The 23,962-nt window shown below is 41.9% G+C and overlaps 1 protein-coding gene across 1 annotated transcript in view; it reads left to right on the forward strand.

Moving 5' to 3' along the window:
• SYNPO2 (synaptopodin 2) overlaps positions 1-23,962 on the forward strand; it is a 613,295-nt gene that overhangs the window by 397,404 nt on the left and 191,929 nt on the right. Inside the window, exon 2 of the mRNA XM_069230164.1 lies at positions 1,716-1,867. Coding sequence (XP_069086265.1) covers positions 1,716-1,867 — 152 coding nt within the window. The remainder of the gene's footprint in view (positions 1-1,715; positions 1,868-23,962) is intronic.

Raw genomic sequence — 23,962 nt, forward strand, 5'->3', positions numbered from 1 at the left:
ATTGGTAATTATTAAGTGGGAACTTAAAGCTTGAAGAGAGTACAGTTAGTAAGTGCAACCTGAATGTGCTCAGTTTTGTGAAAAATCGAGTGCACCAATCACACCTTGATCACGGCACAATAAATGTGTTTGTTGCTGCCCAATCTGGTCGGCATGCATCTGCTTCCAACCCTACCCTGATGATGCTGCCACATTATTGCAGCGGCATCATCTTCATCCAACAATGCAAACCTGATGGTGTTACCGTCTTGTTGCATCCCGCATGGGATTATAGAGACTGTAATGAAGGACACAAAAGCACGTTTATATCAGTGATGGGTCCAACACTGAAGTATTTTGTTATAGTTACTTCACCACGGAATGCATAATATTTCAATTGTTGCTACACCAAAACCAAATAGAACTGCAATAAAACTGAATTAATGTGGTACCTATCGAACTGACTGGAGGTTACGACAGAGCTATGTAGTCAGGTTTTCTGCTGGGAGAGCTGGTGAAGGGCTCCCCTACTGATAATGTTTAGCAGTTCATTCATGTTATTTTGAATATGGTTGATGGATGCCTATAGGATAGTCCATTCTACCTTATTGTTGACACCCCCTTCTTCCTTTGTTATGGCTTTCTTTCCAGGAAGGTTTTGCCGCTTGTTTGGAATTTGTTTTCTAGATCTGTCCATTTAATGTTGTATTTTGCTTGTTCTTTTCAAGAAAGTTGGTCCCTGATTTTGTTGTTAGTCTTCTGCATCTAATGCTGCTTTTGTGTTCAAGGATAATGCCCTGGTTTTTCTAGTGGAAATGCTACACATGTTACAAGGAGCAAGGTGACACAAATGATCACATTATTGCTGTTACAATTCACTACCAAGTTCGCTAGCAATTTTCTCTACCTCCCCCAGGTCTGTGGCTACCCTAGAGTGTACCAAGAAAAGGGTTGGTGTGAGCTGGACTAAACAAGAGAAGCAAACGTTAACTCTTTGTTGCTCCACTGTTGTGAAGTAGTATCAGTGAAAACTAGATTTAGAATCCAGTATCAACGCTCTCAGCACATAGAAAACAATATCTATGGAATAGGGCAGTGGTTCCCAACCAGTGGTCCGGGGACCCCTGGGGGTTCGTGAAGCCTCCTCAGGGGGTATGGGACTACTTAGAAAATTAAATAATATTAACAGATTAGGTCCTCAGCTTTCAATAATGACTCTTCCCCAGATTCCAATAATGGTTTAGTGGGGGTCCCCGGGTTCCATTAATGATAAAGTGGGGGTCCACAGAAGTCAAAAGGTTGGGAACCACTGGAATAGGCACCGGGGAATAGTGAGGGCGGAATGAAAGGTCCTCGAATGAGAAGGTAAAGATGGAGTGAGTGACAAGGAAGTGGGATGCCTGAAAACGGTCAAGGGTGGGAAGGTAATACTTTCTTAACAGCATATATTTTATTTCCATCATGTTAGATCTTGAAATGTTTGCTTTTAACTCTGTGCTACGGAAGAAAAAAGGACAAATCTTGAATTATAATTTTAACCAGATAGACCTGGAGAAGATACTCTTTCCAACAAATAAGTCTGAAGGCTTGTCAGATTAAACTGCTTAGTCCTTAAACAGATACTTGTCACATGCTCAGATCTTACATAGCAGCAATAGTTGTGAAGTTTTACAAAAATGGACTTGGAAATGATTTAATTATCTTATTCTGATAAACGTGTTATCTTACACTTTCAGATTCGGAGTCCGAGCAAGGCCGAGAAAGCTGGGCTATGCGTGGGGGACGAAGTGATCACTATTAATGGCAACCCTTGTCTGGGCCTACCTTATTCACGAGTCGTCACTTTTATAAGTAGCTCTAAGGACATTCTCCGGATGCTCATCAAAAGGTACAATGCAATGCTTTCATTACTGTGCTTTACTGTTGTAAACAAATGCAAACTATTTTCAAGATTATTGAAGATGCTATTACGTGCAGAATAAAAACTCATATATAGATATATCACTACTCAAACGAATACTGAATAAAACAAACAATACAACATGAAAGGGAATGGTAGAACATTAAAAAGATCATACATTCACATAAATAACCTTCAGATTTTCTCGTGTAGTGTTACATATATTTTGGAATAGCATGAGAGGCCATACTAGTGTTTTCATTTCTATTACAGTAGAGTGCCCAGTGACACAAACCATGTGTGAATGGGGTGTATGGACTCACAAAAATGTAATGTAAGCTTTTAATTTAAAAACATAAAGGGAGTGCAAGAGACAAGGGTCCAGATGTTCAAAGCTTTTTGCACGTCGTAAACTGCGAATTTAGCTGTTTGCGACGTGCAAAAAGCACATCGCGATGCCCAATCCCTGTTTTGCGAGTCGGTAACTTGGTTACCGACTCGCAAAACGGGACTGCGAGTCGCAATTAGGAAGGGGTGTTCCCCTTCCTATTTGCGAGTCGCAGCGCGATGCTGCATTGCTTTGTGACCGCGAACGCAGTCTTCAAAGCAATCGCAGTTACCACCAGTGTCACACTGGTGGTAACCCATTCGCAAACGGGAAGGGGTCCCTATGGGACCCCTTCCCCTTTGGGAATGGCATGAAAAAATTAGTTTTGTAATGCATCTTGTTTTCCTTTAAGGAAAACGGGCTGCATTACAAAAAAAAAAAACTGCTTTATTTAAAAGCAGTCACAGACATGGCAGTCACAGACATGGTGGTCCCTGTGAGTGCCGCCACGCAAGGGGGTCGCACATTGCGACCCACCTCATTAATATTGCGCGTCACAGATGGTATCAGGGACACCATCCTACATTCTGGATTGCAACTCGCAAATTGCGAGTCGGTCTGACTCACAACTTGCGAGTCGCAATCCAGATTTTTCCTACATTTGGCTCAAAGTTTCTAAATTTTGGTAAGATGGGTAAGATGAGGACAAATCAGAAAATCGGTTGTGAGATGGTAATGGGACATGCAATGACTTCTCCTTCATCTACCAGAATACATATATATTGTTGGCCAGACACAAGCTGGCATTCTCCAAGGCATGCATAGAAGCCTTCAAATGTAATTTTCATTTAATTTGACTTTTATTTATTCGTTATCCAAATTATGTAAATAGCATTCCTTAAAAGTGTTTTCCGTTTATTGTTATGGTGGTGTTCTCTAATATTTCACTTGACAGCCCCAAAGACCAAGGGCCCGAAGTACAGTTTGGGGACGGCGTACACTGTCTACCCATCTGACGATCTGCCTGCCATGTTTACGGTTGGGAGGGAGGACTGCCAGCTTTCCGACAATGAAACTCCTGTTAGCTCTGTTTATGGAAAACTTCATCCACTGACCCAACAGTACAAATTATTTATTGCCTGTGAAAAAATGGTTGCAATTGTCACCGAGTGCTTTAACATCCAGTAAACAATTCTACAACCCAACTTATGTACAAATAAGTGAGTTCATAAAATTCTCATTCAGAGTGGGCTGTAATTGAACCTACCATATAAATATTAAAGAGGTAGGCCATAAAGTGAGAGTCACTCCAATTGGTGGCCTTCACTCAGATGGTTTGCTGACAGGGTTAGCAGACCTTCATGTTTGTGATCACCTTTTAATAAAGGAAACATTTTTTTTAAATGCAGCCCGTTTTCCTTGAAGGAAACTGTGCTGTGTGTGTGTTTTTTTCAAGTTGACTTTGTTTAAGAGTTGACAATGGTCCCTTGGACCACTGCTTGCACACAAATAAACTTCTTTCAACATTCACAATGGGGAAGGGGTCCGAAGGTGACCCATTTTCTTTTGTGAATGTCTTACCACCCCAACTCAGGAGTGGGTAATTTTTCAATATTTTACAACAGGTATCAGGTGGAAAACATTTATGCATATCATAACAATTTGGTGTTTGCAAGTTATTTTCCAAAGTGCCCCTTGCAAATTCTGAATTGGTTTGGTGTTGCAATCCCATTTTTTGGAGTCAGTAAAGGTTTACTGACTCCTAAAATGGGATTAGTACATAGAAATGTATTTTTGTGACTACACAATCCGATTTAGAATGATTCAACCATAAACATTGTTTCTACAGCTCGCCCTTAGTTCCACAAATCTCTTACACACTGACCTAACCGTAGTCACTAGTTTTGTTCCTGGTGGATGGAGTTGTGTAAACCCATTTATTAACACAGATTCCAAGGTAGTCCATTTTCAGTCACATTTATGGCTGAGCAATTGTTTCCCTTTTTGAGGCCCGTTATGCAGCCTTCGCACATTTTGTGTTGAAGTCTTCTAGAATAAGTGATTGGAGAAAGAATGAACTAATAGATCCTGAAATTAATACTTTAAATCAAATTAAGAGGTATTAAACTCAATGACAGGATTAAGCTGTCCAAAATAAAACTAATATTAATATCATAAAGATGATTATTTAGAATGCACACAAGAACAAACGCCGCAGATCCCAATAAATCATAAAGGAACAGGGAAGTCATGCAGACATGCAGACAATAATGAAAATAGAAAGACTAGTGAGGGTCTGGAGTGCTGTTATAAGTAATAATCATATTTGTTTTGGGTGATTTTGGTACCTGTACAAATCTGAACGTTTGGAGTTTCTAAGTGTTTTTAGGTTTCACAGATCATTGTGTTTCTCCAATCGCAGGTAAACTTTGACCTCCTACAACTATTTCTTCTTACATAAAAAAATAACAGTAAGTTGAAATGCTGTAACTAACCAAGGCATGATCTCTTAAGAGAATAACAGAATGGTGATGAGCCCTGAATGGATCAAAAGTCACAAAATTGTAAATTGCATTAACTAATTTAAATATTTCCAGAGGCAAATGTAAAATATACATAATAGAATACAAAGGATGATTTTTAGAAGCAGCACTGAGACAACAAAAGAATAAGCCTAGCAAAGCATAACCAAATGAACAGTTTAAAACTATATCACTTTATGGTTGGCACATGGAGAATCATAACCACTGAAATAATGGCACATGTAGGATAATAACTACTTGCAAATAATATGTCTTTTAGATTCTGACTTAAATTGCTGATTGTGAAGATGCCAGGAGAGTGTTAGGGACACTTGGCAGGTTGCGTAGAACTAACCAAGGTATAGAAAGGTTGAGATATCAATATGAAATTACACAAAAACTGATCATGATCCTGGTAGCTGGTTCTGAGTGACTGGGTGTGCTGATATGTGATCCCTAATGCCAAGGCTTTTAAGAACTCTGCAGTTTTGTAAAACAGTAAATTCACTACAGGATTCAGAATCCTTTACAACATGGGCCCTTGCTGACAGCCCTTGTAGGTCACACTAAGAAGGTTTTCAGTATAACTAAGGATCATGAAGACACCTCCCATAATACAGAATGTGCAGCCCACTAATAGTGGACGTATTCAGAGAGGCAATGAGGAGAGGATACAGCAGGCCATGGGCAGTGAGTTATGAATGATGTGAGGTAAGTGGTAGCCATAGAATGCATCTCTGTATAGGCCCAAGCCTCTTCCAAGCTCAGGTGTAGGAGAGCCTGAGGCAACACATCAGAACAATAAAATCTAAGGCAGAAGAAGAACGACCCAACTTCACTCCATATGATGTGGAGGTGGAAGGATAATATAAAGAAAGACAAAGCACAACAATAAAATAAAAGGCAGGTAGCGAGTCGGCACAAATAAAAATCAAATGTAAATTGGGTAAAATAATGTCATACGAGATAAAAGATGGATAGTTAATTACTGATCTCCCTGGATGCATTTAAAATGCCAATATAAACTGAGTGCTTGTACAAATTTACGAATGACTGGAGCGCCTGCAAGAGTTAAAGGAAGCACTGAAGAGCGACTGTCTGATCATGGTGATATCAACAGCAGATGGGACTCCCATTGCGCAGTGGGAAAAGATAATTAGGTGAAACAGCAGGGGGCTGCTGGTGAATAGAAAAAAATACAATTTTAGCGTAAAACAGAAAAGAAATGTCCAAAAAATGTCCAGTATAAGGCAACGTGTCCAATCCAACGCAATAGAGAGCAAGATGTTTTTCATATATTTACAACAAGAACTTTGCTAACAAAACAAGACTGAAAGATTGACACAATCAATGTTGAGATAGGTGACTTCAGAAATAATTTCAAGACAGTGAATTAAATTAATAATGTAATGTGCCTCGCTAAGGGGAGTGTCTAAGGAATCGCATGTGAAACAACTGATTTATGACTCATTGATAAAGCAACAGTGCCTTTTGAAATCAGCGGTCACACAATAGAAGAAAAGACATTCTCAAACAAAGAGAGGTATTGATCAAGTTTAAAAATCAGGAACCCACAGATCAATCAAGTTAGAGAACCTTAAAATGTTGAAGTGCGATGTCTATGAATTAGGCAGGAAAGAAAAGGAACAGTAGAGGGTAAAGTGTTTTTAAGCATAGCTCAGAAACACAAATCCTACAAGAAAGATGGGAAATTTTAACTGCAAATTAATTAAAAGTGGGACACTGATTCCGAGCGGTGCTAAAGACATAGCCATTATCGTTAAAGGAACAGAGCTGACAGTAATGAACACAACTTGGGTGAATGACAATGGATGCTAGGTAGCAGAAGCCAGGAGATGTGGAAAGAAACAAGACTTGTGCATCTCTGTGTATCTACCACATGGATTCCCGCAGGAGGTCTTAGATGAAACGGGAGTGATAATGATGGAGGCAAAGGATACTTAAATATTCTTGGGGGTGATTTGAAGTTTGTAATGGACATGAAGTTGGACAGACTGACAGATGGCACCGAATGCATGGGAAATTGTACTGTAACCATGCGGAGAGAGTTAGCACCCGCCGCCGGATCCGTAGGCATCTCAAGGGTGATATCCTGCCACTCACAAATCATTTTCACCTTGCTAGAGATATATGTGATCATGCACCTCTGATGATGACATTGGGTGCCTGAAGGGAGACACTGGGGGAGGGTTGGCACCTGGACTCGCTACAAAACATGACAACAGTGAGAGTACTGTTAGGTCACTAATAACTTATTTTGTAGAAGATAAGGGAACCGCTGGTCCCGACTTGTTCTAAAGGAGGCATATAAAACAGTACTAAGGGCCAGACAATTTCGATAATCTCAGGCAATTAGAAAGAAAAGAAATCAGGAAAGGTAAAGTGCAATGATCTCACTGAGAAAAGAGATTACAAGAGGAAGCAAGAAAGGTTAGGGAAAATTAGACATAAAACAAGGAGAATGTAAATATCTAAGAGAAAATGTGGCTAACGCCCATTCTCTGGGTGCTGAGAGGCAACTGCATGAGTATGGGGACAAGGCTGCCATATTGTTCGCTTAGTTGGGCAAGAAAGAACTAGCTGGAGGAAAGATGTACTGCTGGAATAAAAGAAAACATAAGGGAGTGATTTCCAGCACGGAAAGCAAGCTCAGGTACTGGATGACTGTTTTCAAGAACTCTATGAATCAAAAGGCTGAGCTCATGGACTTTGTAAAAGTACTGCTTATGGTTTCACTATGGAACCAAGAATGGGTACAATTAGAACCTGTCATCACGGAAGAGGAAGTCAGTTCTGCATTGCTTGAGCTGCAATCTGGAAACTTGCACCAGACCCAGTAGTCTCCATGCAGAATTGTTTAAGAAATTGGACACCTGGCAGTGTTACACGATTAAATGTCACCAGAAGCTTTCAGAATGGTGACCATAACCCTAACACATAAAAAGGACAAACCAAGAGACAAATGTGATTCATGGAGGCCAATATGTTTGCTAAATGCGGAAACTAAGGTTTTTGGCAAAGATAATAGCCAAACGCCTAGTAGGTTTGGTAAAATCCTCGACTCATCTCGCTCAATTATTCTCAAGAACTATGAGTGCCAATTACACATGTTTTCCCATACCTGAAGTTATGGCACACCTTGTGCAAATATGTGTTAAAACAGGCTGTGGTACCTGACCACTCTCCACTCGTGAATCGGCTACTGTTGGGGGTGGTGGCAAAAAAGGCTGCCTTGTGGTCATGTAAAATGGTCATGAATGCCAAACACAGTGTGGCCAAACAAAAAGCTAGGTGAGAAAAAGACCTAGAGGCCTAGAGGAGGATGATTGGCATGATGCCTAAATGTACTGTTTGTGGTGGCCATAAGCACACATTTTAGGTGTATGTATCGCATAATATTATACAGGGACTATTTATCTAGAACACAGCTGGATTAGTTTCTGTATGGGCTGTGAGCAGAATGTCTAAGGGGCTGTAGGCAAGGAAGAACATTTTAAATATGGAATTACTTTGCCACATCACCAAAGCTATATTGTAAAGCCGAAGGCACATGTAACATCCGTAACACCTAGGGTCATATTTACAATGCCCCTGCGGCACAATAACACAGTTGGATAGTCACTTTTCTGATGCTGCGGGGTGTGTGCCACACATATTTACAAGGCGTGGCTTTTCATGACCTTGTAAATACGGCCCCCTTTCACACATAACTGCATGAAAGGGGCATTCCATGAGTGTTGCTGTCAGTGTCTCCACACAACACCCATTAAGTCTGATGTATTCCCAGATTTAAAAGACTTGGAATGCGTCAGATTCCTATGCCACCCCAGGAGTAGTGTAAAAGTGGCTCAACAAGGAAAAATAACTTTATTTATCCACACTGTTTACTATTTCTATGAGGGCTGCAATCTGCAGCACACAGAGAAACAGGGAAACATCTTTAATGATCATCATTAATAATCGTCATTGATGACTGTTTTTGTGCAGGAGGGTGTCCCTTCCTGCACATAAACAATCATCCCTGCAATGCAGGCCCCCTTGCACCATGTTGCAAGGGTGCCTCCACTGGCTCTGGGCAGCTAATTGTGCACCAGTGCAGAGGGAAATACAGGGATGTGTCGTATTGCTGTAAATACGAAGCAGCCCTGCACTTTCCTAATATCACATCATGTCACAGCACGCTGGCTTGCAGCGCCACTCTGCATACATTTTTTGTAAATATGGGCCCTAGTGTGCTTGTATTGATAACATTAGCACCTGCAACAAACAGCAAACTCTGTACATAGCCAAATGCTAAAAAGTAAGGAAGGAGAAAAGAATCTGAGAAACAGGGATATGATGAAAAAAGGTTGTGAGCAGACAGTAGGAAATTCGTGCTTCTCAAGGGAGAGACGTAGGAAAGGTATGCTGTATAAAATCTGATAATGGGTTCCCAGATGTGGCAACAGAGCCATAGAAATCATTTAAACATAAAGAATTTAATATGGCTCAAATAAAATTTTAAAGGTAACAAAATTGATGTTTTCTGCATGAAGAAAAATGTACAAATACATTACTCCATACATATGAGTGTACCACCAAGACCAGACTACACCGGCTCCCCAGGAGGAGTGGTGTACACACTGAGCACCACGCAGCCCTTGAAGTCTTTGTGGGTTTGCCATGGTGCGGAACACTTTATTTGTGTGCATGCCAGGAGCCTCGTCATTGGACCGCCAAGATCAGACTGCACCAGCTCCTAAAGGAGGTGGACTAGGATGCCAAGCACCGTGCAGCTCATGCATTTGCTGTGGACTTCCCGTGGGATGTGCTCAGGATGTGCCCAGTGCTTGCCTGGGCAAAGTCCGGGCCAAGAGAGGGCCCATACGTACCCAGCCACGTCCAGGCGTGGCTAGGCTGGAGTGAACCTCCCTCTTGGCCTGTTTGTCGATTCTTTTCAAAGTGAGATTGCTCCCACACTTTGCCTTGGATAGGCCTGCACAGTTTTGACCTCTTATCCTGCAATACGACATGGAGAAAAAGAAGGCAAATCTGTCTAAAGGGAGTAAGGACCTGGTTGCACGTGCATCCTCCTAAACCATTAATAAATTGACTATTGTGATGGGGACCATTACTTCCGAAATTGGTCTCGTTGAGGAAACAATAGGCCCTGTTCAGCGACTTTCCCTGAACCCGTCCTCAGCGCCTCATGACGCAAATGACCTCCGTGCCCTCACCTCAGAAAGCAAAGCAGGCGTTACAGCTGCCAAAAGACATATTCTGACAACTGGCCAGCAGGGTGTAGCATGCTGCTGTGTCAGCGAGGATGATATCACAATAGGCAGCATATGTATGGATTTATCTAATGACTTTGTACCGTCTGGTATATTGATAAACCCTACTGGTAACCAAGATTTGTTGGAGAGGCCCGCCACCATCTAAATGAAAAAGGAAAGAAGGACAGCCTTCAAAATCTGCCAACATAATGCTCAGTCACTCATCATACAAACATCTTTCTGTGGTGACCCAAACCTAGAAGGACGGCATGGCAGCTATCCCTGCATTAGATACAATATTGACGGATCTTAGTAAAAAACTTCTTGTAACTGTCTAGGCAGTGTCCAAGAACTCCACAAGGAGATTCAAGGGCTTTTCAAATACCTGGAGGTAAAAATCAATCACTTGACATCGCTGTACCAGCAACAATCACGTCCTTTGAGTGTCTTCAGGTCAACAATTCACCTTTCACTACTGCAAAGGTGCATGGATGGACTAATCCCACAGGTGGACCATGTCACGTTATTCAGTCTACTGATACAACAGCTGCCCCAGTAGGAGTAGAAAGAGAAAATACTGCATCAGGCCACCGCAGAAAAGAGACTAAAAGACTGATTCATGGGGAAGATGGCATCCATTTACAACTTTCTCCAAAGTGCACCCCCTACGTTATTGTACTAGAAGCAGTTCCCTCTTTAATCCTTATGAAGAAAGAAGAGGGCTTGGCCCTTTTATATAAAGTAGCACGCTAGCTACAAAAAAATGCTGGTTGGCATAGAAACTTAATCAAGGAAATACACACTGCTAGAAGGGTAGATTGGGTTGACCACAAACCTAAAGAATCTCTGGGGGACTGTGTGGGTATAGATTTTAAAAAGCCAGCCCTGGTCAAAACAGTTTTACAACACATAAATTACTTGGCAAAACTACCCGGAAGAATCCAGGCTCATCTACTGATATTTTTATAGACCACCATCACAATTTCAGTGTCCTCCTCATTATCTCTCTACGCAGTTTCCCGAAGAGTTCCATACGCTATGCATTAAAATAGTCAGGGATTGTAACCCCTGTTGTTGGATGCAAGTCTCGTTCATTACACAGGTTCTCACATTGCAGTCTCACAGCTCTTTGGAACCGCCTTGGAATTGCCTTGACTGTGCGATGCATCCACGACAGTGGACGTCTTATCACAAGCCCTCGTCAATGGGATTCTTGTCAATGATGAAGCCAGTGCCTCACATTGTGGCTTCGCAGCCCCTCAGAACCAACATGTTGCTTTAGCTGTACTACGCATCCTTGATGTGGACCCTCGCAAAGCTTCATAAACCTGAATTTAAAGTACTTTCTTCAGCAGGTCCAACTGCGTCATTGCGGTTGGCCTCATATCTCCGGTTCTACTGATTGTATTTTTTGTCATGTTGGTAGTTTTATTCATTAAAAATAACTCTATTTTCCTAACTTGGTGTGGGATTCTTTCTGTTTGGTGTTTTTCACTTCATTACTGTTCGAAGGGTTGCACAAATACTTTACCATTGCCTCTAAGTTAGGCCCGACTGCTCTAAGCCAAGCTACCAGAGGGTTGAGCACAGGTGAATTTAATGTTGGTTTGTGCCTCACCCTGACAAAGATTGTGGTTGCTGCCTGGGGAGGGTTTTACCCCCTTCAACCGGTAATCCAATTTCTTACAATGATGTTAGAAGTTGTTGCCAAGAGACCTGTGTGACAGAAGAGTTCATGTTGATGGATGTAATTGATATATTAGACAAAACCATTATTAAGTTTACCACTCATTATAAACAGCAGACACTATTGGTACAGGCAGGAGATTTTAATATTCCTACTTGCAGGTTTAGTAGGTATCCAGTGTGTGGCTTTGTAGACAGGAATGGGGAGGACATTATCCACTTCAAACACACCCCTTATGGGGATGCCCTAATTGAGCTCATGGTAAGGATCAACCTAGTGGCATTAAGTGACTTAGCAGCAGAAGGTGACTATCCTTTGATTTAAGTTCTTTATTCAGTGACTTTAAGACTCTCTCTAGCTCCATTAGTGATCAAGATTCCCTTCATTTGACCCTTAACCTACAACTTTGGGATAATCACAAAGGTATGAAGGTAGGGGAGCTGGAATATATTGATAAAAAGTGCATAAGGATCAAGTGGGATAAAGTTGACGCTTCTTCCTTTTTGAAGCATTTTGTTGTCAGTAAACTTGATCCCGTTCTAACTTGCCTGACACAGGAAGCTGACCCTGGTTCCATTATTAACTGTTTTGTAATGATCAGCCAACAAATTACACACATGTTTACTACCAAGAAATGCAAAAAAATGCTGCACAAGTTTTTTAACTCAGCCTGTTCTGCTGCTCATAAGCAACTCCTGGTGGTGCATAAACAGGCTTGACGTAATAAATTCTAGATCAGCAAGCACATTCAGCCTAGAAAACTGTTAAAAGGCCTGTATAGAAGAGATCAGGAAGGCAGCATGGGAAGACATTGAAAAAGTAAGAAAATACTAGAGATAGCAATAGTTTCTGGGAAATGATCAACTGTGCCTACCTGGCTGATCATACTAGCCCAAGAATCCAGAATCACATTTCGGCTGAAGCATAGATGACTCACTCTGCCGAGGTTAACAACCCAGGAAGTGAAGCGGGTAATCCAACAGACGCGGCAGAAAATCTAGAAATTGCCTTTGTGACCACTTACAACCTCAGCAAATCCATTCTTATCAATGAAGTAACCCATGCCATCATGACATGCCCCTCAGGTAAAGTGCCAAGGCCCATTGGTGTTCCTGTGGATATCTTCAAAATCAACATTGTGTTTTGGCCCCTGTTATAACTAATGTAGTTATCCAGGGTACCCAGATAGAGACATGGAGGGAGGCAGTCATAGTCTCCATCTTTAAAAAACGGGGACAGAAATAAACTGAATTCATATCTGCCAATCTCCCTCCTAGACTCAACCTCTAAAATATTGGGATGAGTCCTTCCTTCAAGATTGGAAGGCTAGGTCAAAAAGAAATACCGTCCTATCAGACATGCAATATGGCTTTCAACCAGCTACTGTTATATTTGAATAAACCTTATATTTGTCCTTATTAATAAAGAAATATGTCTAGGCCATGGCTGGTACCTTACATATGGCTTTTATGCACCTCTACTGTGCCTTTGACAAAGTGAACCAATAGACATTGTTAGCGGGAATGGGAATGGGAGAGGCGCTGTTCAATTTGCTTAAAAGATTGCATATGGACACCTCAGTTAGGATAAGATATGGCCCAAACAGAGAGTGCACTGCCCCTGTGAGCTCCACGCGTGGTGTTCAGCAGGAATGTATTCTAACTCTTTTCTTGTTTGTATTTTATATCAACGGCTGGAAACTTTCCTTGTTCAGCAAGGTGTGGATGTGCCTCATGTTGGTAAATTACCCATACCTACCCAGCTCTAGGCTGAAAATGCGGTTCTCAGCAAGAAGTGCCATTGGCCTTCAAATTGTACTAGATACATTCACTGCTTTTATGAGCAATTTATATCGAAAGGTACACTTTAATAAACCATTTACTATGATTAGTGCCCCAAAAATGTGAAATCTAATTCACATTTTATAGGCAGGCTGGCCTGCGGTCAAAACGTTTAATTAACTTTTGATGCCCTAGTACACTGGGGTTATCTCATAAATATTAGATCACAGCAATTTTCGAGGGTGATTAAGGCAATTTTCCACTTTGCTGGAAGGTTAGTTCATAGGCCATCAAAGGAGATGTTACAGCTGTATAGGAGTAAATGTATCGCAGTAGGACTGTATGGGGCTGGCCGGTGGGGGCATTCCCACCTAGAAGCTCTCCAAAGAATATCAAAGTCTTTCCTACACAGACTTCTCTTTGTGCCAAAGAGTACTACTACATATTTGCCATACTGAATTAGAGGTGAACTATTTGTCGGATACTAAAAGTATATCTGTTATTATGGCATATGGCCTGGCTTTCCCCAGAGGTGGCCTTTTTTAGATTAATACTAAAAGACTGCTTAGAGATAAATAACTAATTAAAGATTACCTGGCTAAGTACATAAAGCAGACCTTCTTAAAGTTGGGAGTACCAGAGTACCAGAATATTTTCATGACCTGGAGGCCATCAAGAAGAACTGTAGACAGTGAGCACAAAATGTGTTCTTTACTTTGTGCGAAAAGGAAGAGAGCGGAACGAGCTCAAGTCGTGCAGTCACTAGCTAAGTACTCTCCTTTAATCCCCATCCTTAACCTGGAACCTTACTTGGTAGCTATAAGCAACCCACAGTATCGTTTTTATCTCATTCTTTTTCACTTTAATAATTGCACTTTCTGGTACCCTTGCAAATTTGCCAAACTGTCCTTGTGACAACATGTCACTTTACGCTATGCTGCACTTTATATAGCGCACAAGGCAAGACGTTTTTAGCACCAATCCTATGCGCTTCTGTTATTAGAAGTTACAAGCTAGTCATGCTAAATTTACAGCCCCTCGAGACCCTAGCAACTAGCTTTACATTAATTACTTTTATTTGTGTATCATTAGTAGTCCGGGGAAGATATGAACTTGTAATTTGCCTAGCACCTTATATGTTATGCTGTACACAAACTGGTTGGATGAGTTGTTTTGTGTCATTGTATGTATACTCCATTCTGATTGTAACGTTTCTGATTGTTATGTCACATATTTTACCTGTAACGTGTATAGTATTTTGCAAAAAAATGTTTTTTGATGATGAGGATGAGTGTGTATTTGAAATAGGGTCACTAACATGACCGGCCATGACTATCAAATGCTGCTGCTGCTTTTTTAGGCAGCTGAGCCTTCACGCTCATGTGGGCGTTGCCGTGTTTATACACTAAAACCAATGAATTGACCTGTTTCATCAGGCCAGACAATTAATACAAACAATGCACACACATAAAAAGATGGGGGACAACAAATCAAAAGTAAATAGGTACCAATGTGCTTGTAAAATGCAAGATGTCATGATTGAGTGGCTTAAAGATGGGAAGAAGGGGAAGATGGAATTGGAGAAAAGAAAAAGAAAAAGTAAGAGAAGGGCAGGGAAAGGGGAAATACATGGAAGATGAAGTACTACATTTCCAGCAGATGCTCAGCCTGAGCTATGTATGTTCCAAAGGCAGAACCATTTGACGGTTTCAATGGATCACAACATGTCAGCATTAATAGGAGGTGAAATAAACTACGTAGAAAAACACATTATGCAACTAGTATATTGTTAGAAATGTGGTCTCTAGTTGGCAGAGGTATACACCATTGTCCAAGTAGGGACCACAATCCTAGTCAGGGCAAGCCACAACACAACCCAAATTATCCTGTGCTCACCCTCCGGTAGCTTGGCACAGAGCAAGCAGGCTTAACTTAGAAGGCAATGTGTAAAGTATTTGTGCAATACCTCATACAGTAACACAGTGAAACCACCACAAAAATACTCCACACCAGTTTAGAAAAATAGATAGTATTTATGTGAATAAAATAAGAGCAAAATTACCAAAATCCAATATGCACAAGTCGAGATATCACTTTTTAAAGGTTTAAATGAGTCTAAATCATTAAGAATCAGTGGTTATATCCATGTAACACACAGTATCTGGGATGCGTCAAAACTAACGACACACGGGGGGGCACTACCAGGACATGTAAAACACATAAGTACATGTCCTGCCTTTTATTTACATAGCACCCTGCCCTATGGGTAACCTAGGGCTTACCTTAGGGGTGACATATATGTAGAAAAAGGGGTGTTTAAGGCTTGGCAAGTAGTTTTAAATGCCAAGTCGAAGTGGCAGTGAAACTCCACACACAGGCCTTGCAGTGGCAGGCCTTAGACATGGTTAAGGGACTACTTATGTGGGTGGCACAACCAGTGCTGCAGGTCCACTAGTATCATTTAATCTACAGGCCCTGGGCATCTCTACTACACTTTACTAGGGATTTATAAGTAAATTAAATATGCCAGTTGGGTAGTAACCAATGTTACCATGTTTAGGACAGAGAGCGCATGCACTTTAGCACTGGTCAGCAGTGCGCAGAGTCCTAAAACCAGCAAAAACAGGGTCAACAAAATGGAGGGAGGCAGGCAAAAAGTTGGGGGATGACCATCCTAAGGCTGTCAGGTCTAACATATATTAACAGTCTCAGAGATCAGTGATATTTATTGAACCTAAACTGGGATTGTGTACTTTATTTAGAGCTTGGATAATGTGGGATATTCCTCAAATATTGAAAGCGCTGTAGGACCTATCTAGAGCGTATGTAAGCCTAATAAACTCTAACTGGGGCTCACAGGATATTTTGGGGGTGCCTTTCATCTTGAAATCACTAAAATAAAGCCCTATATCTAGATTCAGGGTGGCTCAGACAGAGGTGCTGTCGTAGAACCTCTGCTAGTGTTCAAGGATGGAAGTTGAAAGAATTGACATGAGTATTGTCAAAGCGTAGAGTTAATGGCCAATCATTGGGGCCCGTGTAGCATCAACTCCCTTAAGCAATCACTTAGAAACATATATGCATTCCGCTCTTCGCATACTGATGTTTGGTTGTTGCAAAAATCACTGCTATTGGTGGAACTCATTTTGAAGAAGGAAAAAAACATTTCCAGGCCCGATTGCAAGGTGCCCGTTGTTCCCCGTAAAACTGATATCAGGAGTAACCGGCTGCATCTGAAGACATAAGTGTAGCACACATATGACTGTTCCTGATTTTTTGAGCAAGAAGGACATTTCACCTGCTCAAAGTAGGAAAAACGCCTGGTTGGAAAAAAACTGGTTTTTGCATGTTGTTTCCTTTATGGAATGCAACTTGTTGATAACCAGGTACTCCTGCAACTGGGACGTACTGATGCCTGCCCACAACACAGTATTCTTGCACTGCTTGTATTGGGGGACTTGCAACCATAGAACTGTGGTACAGGTACTAAAATTCAAGAAGAATGCTTATTGTAAATATCTGCTATGCAGTGCCAGCAATAAGAAAATGTGTGAAGAGACACAGTATCAGTCATACAAAGCAAAGTAGTTCTCAACACAATGTATTAAAATGGCAATGTCTCCATTCCTTCTCCTACCCATTCCATTTCTACTGAGTTAGATTCTTACCAGATATCTGAGACAGGATAGTGAAGGCCAACAAGTCACATAAGGCAGAAAAGTAGGAAATTGAAGAGCAGACTTCAAGAGGACCTAAAATGTGATGAGAATAGTCCAACACCATGAGAGTTTAACAATGTGAGCCCCTACATATTTTGACTGTATGCCTGGAGATGGTTTCTCGAGAACATCCCAGGTGGATCACCACCTTGTTGTGGACATTTGGAATGTCTTTGAATGTGTTTTTCTTTCTGTTTACCAAGGGCCACCTGCACCATTTAGCCAAGCCAAACCATGGACCCTGGACACAAAGGTCCTATGTGGTGAGACCAGTTCCACTAAACATTCCTGCTAAGGACCTACTGCGATGAGCCCCCACTGGACATGTATCAAGTAAATGCCAACCAACAAGCAGATATAGCCTGGGTCTTCACAATAAAGATGAGGTGTCGGAAAAACACAGGCTCACAACTCAAAATACATCCAGCAAACTCAATAAATGATTGTCCAGTCAAATGCTTACTTTTATATAAAAGGTAGTAGTGTAAGTAATTGGGTTAATGGTTGTGATGGGATGAAACACTACTCAAGCAGCAACCACAATCCTTGTCAGGGGGAAACTCAAAACTAACCTGTGCTCAACCCTTAAGTAGCTTGGTACAGAGCAGTCAGACTTAACATAGAGGCCATGTGTACAGTGTTCATGCAGCACTTCAAACAGTAATACAGCAAAAACATAACACAAGAAAAATCCCACACCAAATTAAACAACTAGAGTAAGTTTGAATAAATCAAACAAGACCAGAACAACAAAAGTCTAATCAGTATAACTGAAGAAATAGGATTTTAAAGATTTCAGTGAATGTAGTGCCAAAAACACAATGGGGGTCATTCTGACCCTGGCGGCCGGTGACCGCCAGGGTCACCGACCACGGGAGCACCGCCAAAAGGCTGGCGGTGCTCCCTCGAGCATTCTGACCGCGGCGGTTCAGCCGCGGTCAGAAACGGAAAGTCGGCGGTCTCCCGCCGACTTTCCGCTGCTCGGGGGAATCCTCCATGGCGGTGGAGCGCGCTCCGCCGCCATGGGGATTCTGACACCCCCTACCACCATCCTGTTCCTGGCGGGTCTCCCGCCAGGAACAGGATGGCGGTAGGGGGTGCCGCGGGGCCCCTGGGGGCCCCTGCAGTGCCCATGCCAATGGCATGGGCACAGCAGGGGCCCCCGTAAGAGGGCCCGCAAAGTATTTCAGTGTCTGCAAAGCAGACACTGAAATACGCGACGGGTGCAACTGCACCCGTCGCACCTTCCCACTACGCCGGCTCCATTCGGAGCCGGCGTCCTCGTGGGAAGGTAGATTTGCCCTGGGCTGGCGGGCGGCCTTTTGGCGGCCGCCCGCCAGCCCAGGGCAAATCTCAAAATACCCTCAGCGGTCTTGTGACCGCGGAGCGGTATTTTGTCGGGGGAACATTGGCGGGCGGCCTCTGCCGCCCGCCAATGTTAGAATCACCCCCAATGTGCCAGCTGTGGAAATCTGGTTGCACTAAATTAGGACAAAGTCACAAGATCAGGCTGACCGCAATAGAGCATGGACCAGCTACAGAGACCCATTTAGGCCTGCGTAGTCCAATGTAGAGGATGCGTTGTGCAACAGAAATGATGAGAGGCCCAGGATAGAAGATGCATCATGCAGCAGCAGATCGAGGGAGCTGTGAAGGCGATGCAATGTCTTTGCTTGGAGATGCATCAACTAGTGGCAGTTCTGGAGAGCTGTGTTGAGCAATCCAATGTCCTTGTGTGGAGATGCGTCTCACAGTGGTGGTTCTGATGAGGTGTGAGGCAGAGTCCTTGTGGTGGGGAAGTCCATGCACCAGCGGCGATTTGTCGGGTCCACTAAGGGATTCCTTGTGCTGCAGAGAAGATGGCTCCTTCCTTCTGGGTCCACAGATGAACTAACAGCACCTTCAGGTCTACTTGCAAGCGTCCAGGACTGGGATGCCAGCACTTGGCAAGACAGGGCTTACAGATGGCAGAGTTCAGGTGCAGGTTACAAGAGACAAGCCCTTGGAATCACTATGGTGGTCCTGTGTACCAGATTCAGTCCTTCTCATCCTACCAGGAGGGCAGCAGGGCAGCAGTCCAACAGGGCAGCAGTCCAGCAGAGTGGCAGTCCTTCCAGCAGCGCAGTAGTTCTTCTTCTTGGCAGTCTTCCACATGTCCAGAAGTGTACTGAAGAGTTTGGTCTAAGGGTCCCATCCTAAACCTATCTGCCCACACTGAAGTAGTGGAAGCATCTAGAGGATTCTACCTCCCTGAGGTGTCAGGCATCCCCTTCCTGCCTGTCCTGGCCCAGCTTGTCTGGGTTCACAAAGGCCAGTGTCAAACCCTCTGTGAAAGTGCTCAGGCAGAGTCTTTCGTGATGTGCAAGTGTGGTAGGTGACAGCTCCTCCCCCTCGTTAACTCAGAGGGGCCCATCTTGCCAACACCTAGCAGCCCTTTGTCTCACTCTTTGGGAACAATACACAAGGACCAACTGCCAGCTATACCTAGGCATGTGAGCCAGGAACGGGCTGCAGGGACCAAATGCTTAGCACAAGAAAATTCCTACTTTCAAAAAGTGGCATTTTCAGAATTGTGCCAACAAAACTGACTTTACCATTAAAGAGGGGTTTTAATTACAGTTCTTGAGACACCAAACTTGAGCTGCCTGCCTGCCCCCAATTGGAAGTCTCAGCTTATTAAATTTAATAAGCTACCTCCAATGTTATCTTATGGGAGAGGCAGGCATTGTGGTAGTGAATGTAAGAGTCTTTCACTACCAGGACACGTAATACCTAAAAGTGCATGTCCAACTTGGTGAATGCACTGCACCCTGCCCTCTGGGCTGTCCAGGGCCTAACTTACGGGATACTTATATGTATTAAAAATGAAGATTACAGCCTAGCAAAATATTTATTTTGCCAGGTCGAAATGGCAGTTTAAAACTGCACACACAGGCTGCACCAATAAGTGTGAGGCATGTTTGCAGGGCTACTTAAGTGGGTGGTACAATAACCACTACAAGTCCACTAGTAGCATTTATTTTACAGGCCATGAGTATGTGCACTACCACATTACTAGAGATTTACAATTAAATTAAATAGGCCAATTGGGTGTAAACCAGTTTTACCATGCTTAAAGGAGAGAGCATAAGCACTTTAGCACTGTTAGAAGTGGTAAGGTGCACAGACTCCTAAATGGCAACAAAAAACAGGTCCAGAAAACAGAGGGGTGAAGGCAAAAAGATTGGGATGCCCTGCTGAAAGGGACAAGTCTAACAATGACAGAAAGAGCTGTCCATCTAGAAGAAATAAATCATCCAAGGTTCCGAGGACCACAAAGTAAACAAAGGCAGGGGGAAATAGTAACAACAATGAAATAGTTGCAACCATGCACTCAGGCATGAAAAATACTTTGGTAAAGGCATATCTGGTATAAATGCAGAATTGCTAACAAATATAAGGCTTTCAACTTTAGTTGGTGCAGTTCAGCACGCGTAATGTGGACTGATGCTGTGGGCATCTTGGTCTCGCTTAAGGTTTGCAATTTCTTCAACTTAAAAAAGTGAATAGCTAATTAATGCCTGCTTAAGAAATACATAGCAGGTACTTTACTACTCCCTAGCAGCTTAATGGCTGTAAGATTTAATAAGGGCCATTCTACAACAATAGTTGCACAAATAATGTGGACATTTTGGAATACAAAAGGTTAGCACTACCTCATAAAGCTTAAGAATAATTTACAAGTAGCATGACTCCACAACAGCTGAATAGTTGCACCATTCAGCTTGATTAGTTTGTCATTTGTTTGTTGTCAGCATGGCTGGGCACAACCTCAAATTTAACAAGAGTTACCGGCTAATTGTGTTTTTGCTGGAGAATCATGTAGTACTCAGGAATAATTACATTATGAAATATCACCTGGTGCCGTTCAACACAACTTTGTTCAAATTTCATTTACTTTGTGATGCATAACTGGTTCACCAACATAATTTTAAGAAGAGAAAAAACCTGTTTGCTTATGAAATGCTTGTGAGTACCATTACTCCAGAACAGCTGAATGGTTGCACCATTTGGCGTGAGTAATTTGTATACCATTGTGGTTGGACTTAACTTTAAATTTAACAGGAGGTAATGACTAATAGTGATTTGCTTGAGACTCATGTAGGACTGAACAATATTTGCACAGTGAGCTTTTAACAAGTTAATTTAGTACACATTTCATCTAAGACTTTCACCACCATAAATTTAAGAAAAGTGAACAACTTTTTGATTCAGAAACACATGAGATTGTCGCTAGTTCAACAGCTGAATGGTTGTAGTCTTTGGGCACAAATAATTTGTACAGATGAGACAAGGAGGCCTGTGCGGAAGGGATATCAATAGGAGGAAGTGGGGACAAGGACAAGGAGAGATGGGAAGGAGGACAGGGGCTCAGGGAAACAAGGGAAGGCAGTTGGGGCAATGGGTGACTCTAGCAGAACTGGGGTGTGAAAACAGTGAGATAGAAGATGGAGACAGGAACATATGGGGTGGAAGTCATGGACAGAGAGAGACAGGGAAGGAAATTCCCTGAAGGAGACAGGGGATGGGGTGAAATTAGGGATATATTGAAAACACCCAGACATGATGCTGCATGCTGTTTGAGAGAATAGGGTGTGAGTGTGAGTCTGTGAATACTAGGATGAGCAGTGTGCATACCATCTGGGATAGAAAATGTGCTTGGTACCTTTCAAAAAGTGGATGGGACTGAGTGGAACCTAGTATGGTTCCTAGAAATGCATTTGAAATATTCATCCCAATGACTCTCACGGCAGATTGTGGTTTGATTTCACTAGCAGTTTCCATATCCAGCACTAGTGTATTCAACACATTAATGACATGCTCCCAGATACATTGAGGTTGTACAGGTCCATACTGTGGAGCTCATAATCGTACTCCACAATATAACTCATAGTTGCCTTCCTCTTTTGAAGGTCATAGGAAGTATTCTGCCACAAACACTAATGCCTCAATGCACGTTAAACTGCAGCTCAGACTAGGCCTTGAGCCTGACTATTTATGTGCTTTGTGGAATAAGGCCAATGGTAGTGATAACTTCCCAGGTGGACATGGGTGGAACCAAAGTTCTAGCTTTGCTGAACCTGATTAATTTAATCTCAGTTAACAGTAAGGTGGCGGGGGTATCTTGTAATGCAAAAAATGCATTATGAATATGAAGTCCTCCCCAGTATACTGTTATTGTCTCTGTGTAGAATATTGAGATCTCAATTGTGGTTGTCCTATGGATGGTGTTAGACCACGATCTGCAGGTGCTAATATTTCACTTCACTAACTCCTTGAATCTGTGTTTTTAGATCTTTGTTGAACCAGTTTCAGACAGGTTTTCAGAACTGGTAAGTTCCGTATGTGGGAGGAGATGGATCTTAAGCTTTTGACCTGCAACGTAGTTTGGTCAGGAAAGGGAGAGATAGAGTGTTTTCTGTCCCTCAGAAACCATGAGAAATAGCCTCAACCTAGGAGGCATTAATGGTGATTGCAACTTACAATATGAATAAACTGTTAAAAGGAAGTAGACTTCCTTCTCAAGAGCATGAGTGCATGAGATATAATGCAGAGTTAGGAGACAGATCTGTAGGTAATATTAAAGGGTAAGAGGATGGTAGATATATTTTCCAACCAGCAGTTCACTATAAGAAACCTTGCCACTGCAAAACAAGAAGCACACGTGAGAGGAAAACTTGAAGAAGCCCATACATTTTAAAGAGTTTCATGCTGAAATGTAGTTGCCAATTGAGTACAGGACATTATTTCAGCAATCCTAGAAAATAAGTGGAGATCCCATTTTTGGGAACACATTCCTTACCATAAGGGATGTAATAGAGGATCAAAAAAGTAAACTGTCTAAAAGGGGCTACATTATGTATACAACATCCCTTTGGGCTCCACGTGATTAAGGTTCCAGAGGCAGTGCAACAAACCACAGCTGGATATAGCTCCTGCTTATTTATTCAATTATATCTAACTGCTTTAGTCCTCCACCCTATGTCAAGTTGCCAATGCTGGAGAATTCAAGTCCTGTTCTTATATTTTACTTGTATATACACTTACATATACATCTTTGAGTTAATTAGGCAGGATAACACATATAATTTAGTTAAATATTTTTAAGCCACTTCAATATTTTATTTTTTGCTTTTCATGATACTCTCATTTATAAAGAAAGAGAATCAGGCAATCCTTCAATTACTTCTTACTTTAATCTTTATTATTGTACCAACATTTCTCACAAAAAGAAACATTTATAAATTACTTTTCATTAATAATTGTTCAGTAGGTTTATCTTACACTATTCATTCTCATGATACCATTTATTCATTTTCCTTTTTAAACATAATTTCTACAAAAACACTGTATTTTTCCAAAACAAATCAAGTGATATCAAACATAGATTTTTCTTAACAAAAAACATTCCAACCTACCCATTATGAAGGATTTCAGAAACCAACAGCTGCTATTTGTCACTGTACATGGCGTATGTAGTCCCATACTGCTATTTGCGTCAGTAGAAATCTACACACATAGATTTAAAACAGCACAACGAAGAGGCATAATTAGCTAAGATTGTAATTTTAAGGCATATACACAAAGGCATTATGGAGTATGCAAAGTAGTACCCTTGTTGCACTCTCGGGTGCCTTTTTGAATGGGGCCCAAAACATGTAAATTGGGAATAGATTCTTTGTGAATCACTTGAATTAAAATTCTTAGGCACAGTCATACTCCTAGTTTCA

This window comes from Pleurodeles waltl, chromosome 1_1 (assembly GCF_031143425.1).
Source record: "Pleurodeles waltl isolate 20211129_DDA chromosome 1_1, aPleWal1.hap1.20221129, whole genome shotgun sequence".
NCBI classification, from domain to species: Eukaryota; Metazoa; Chordata; class Amphibia; order Caudata; family Salamandridae; genus Pleurodeles; species Pleurodeles waltl.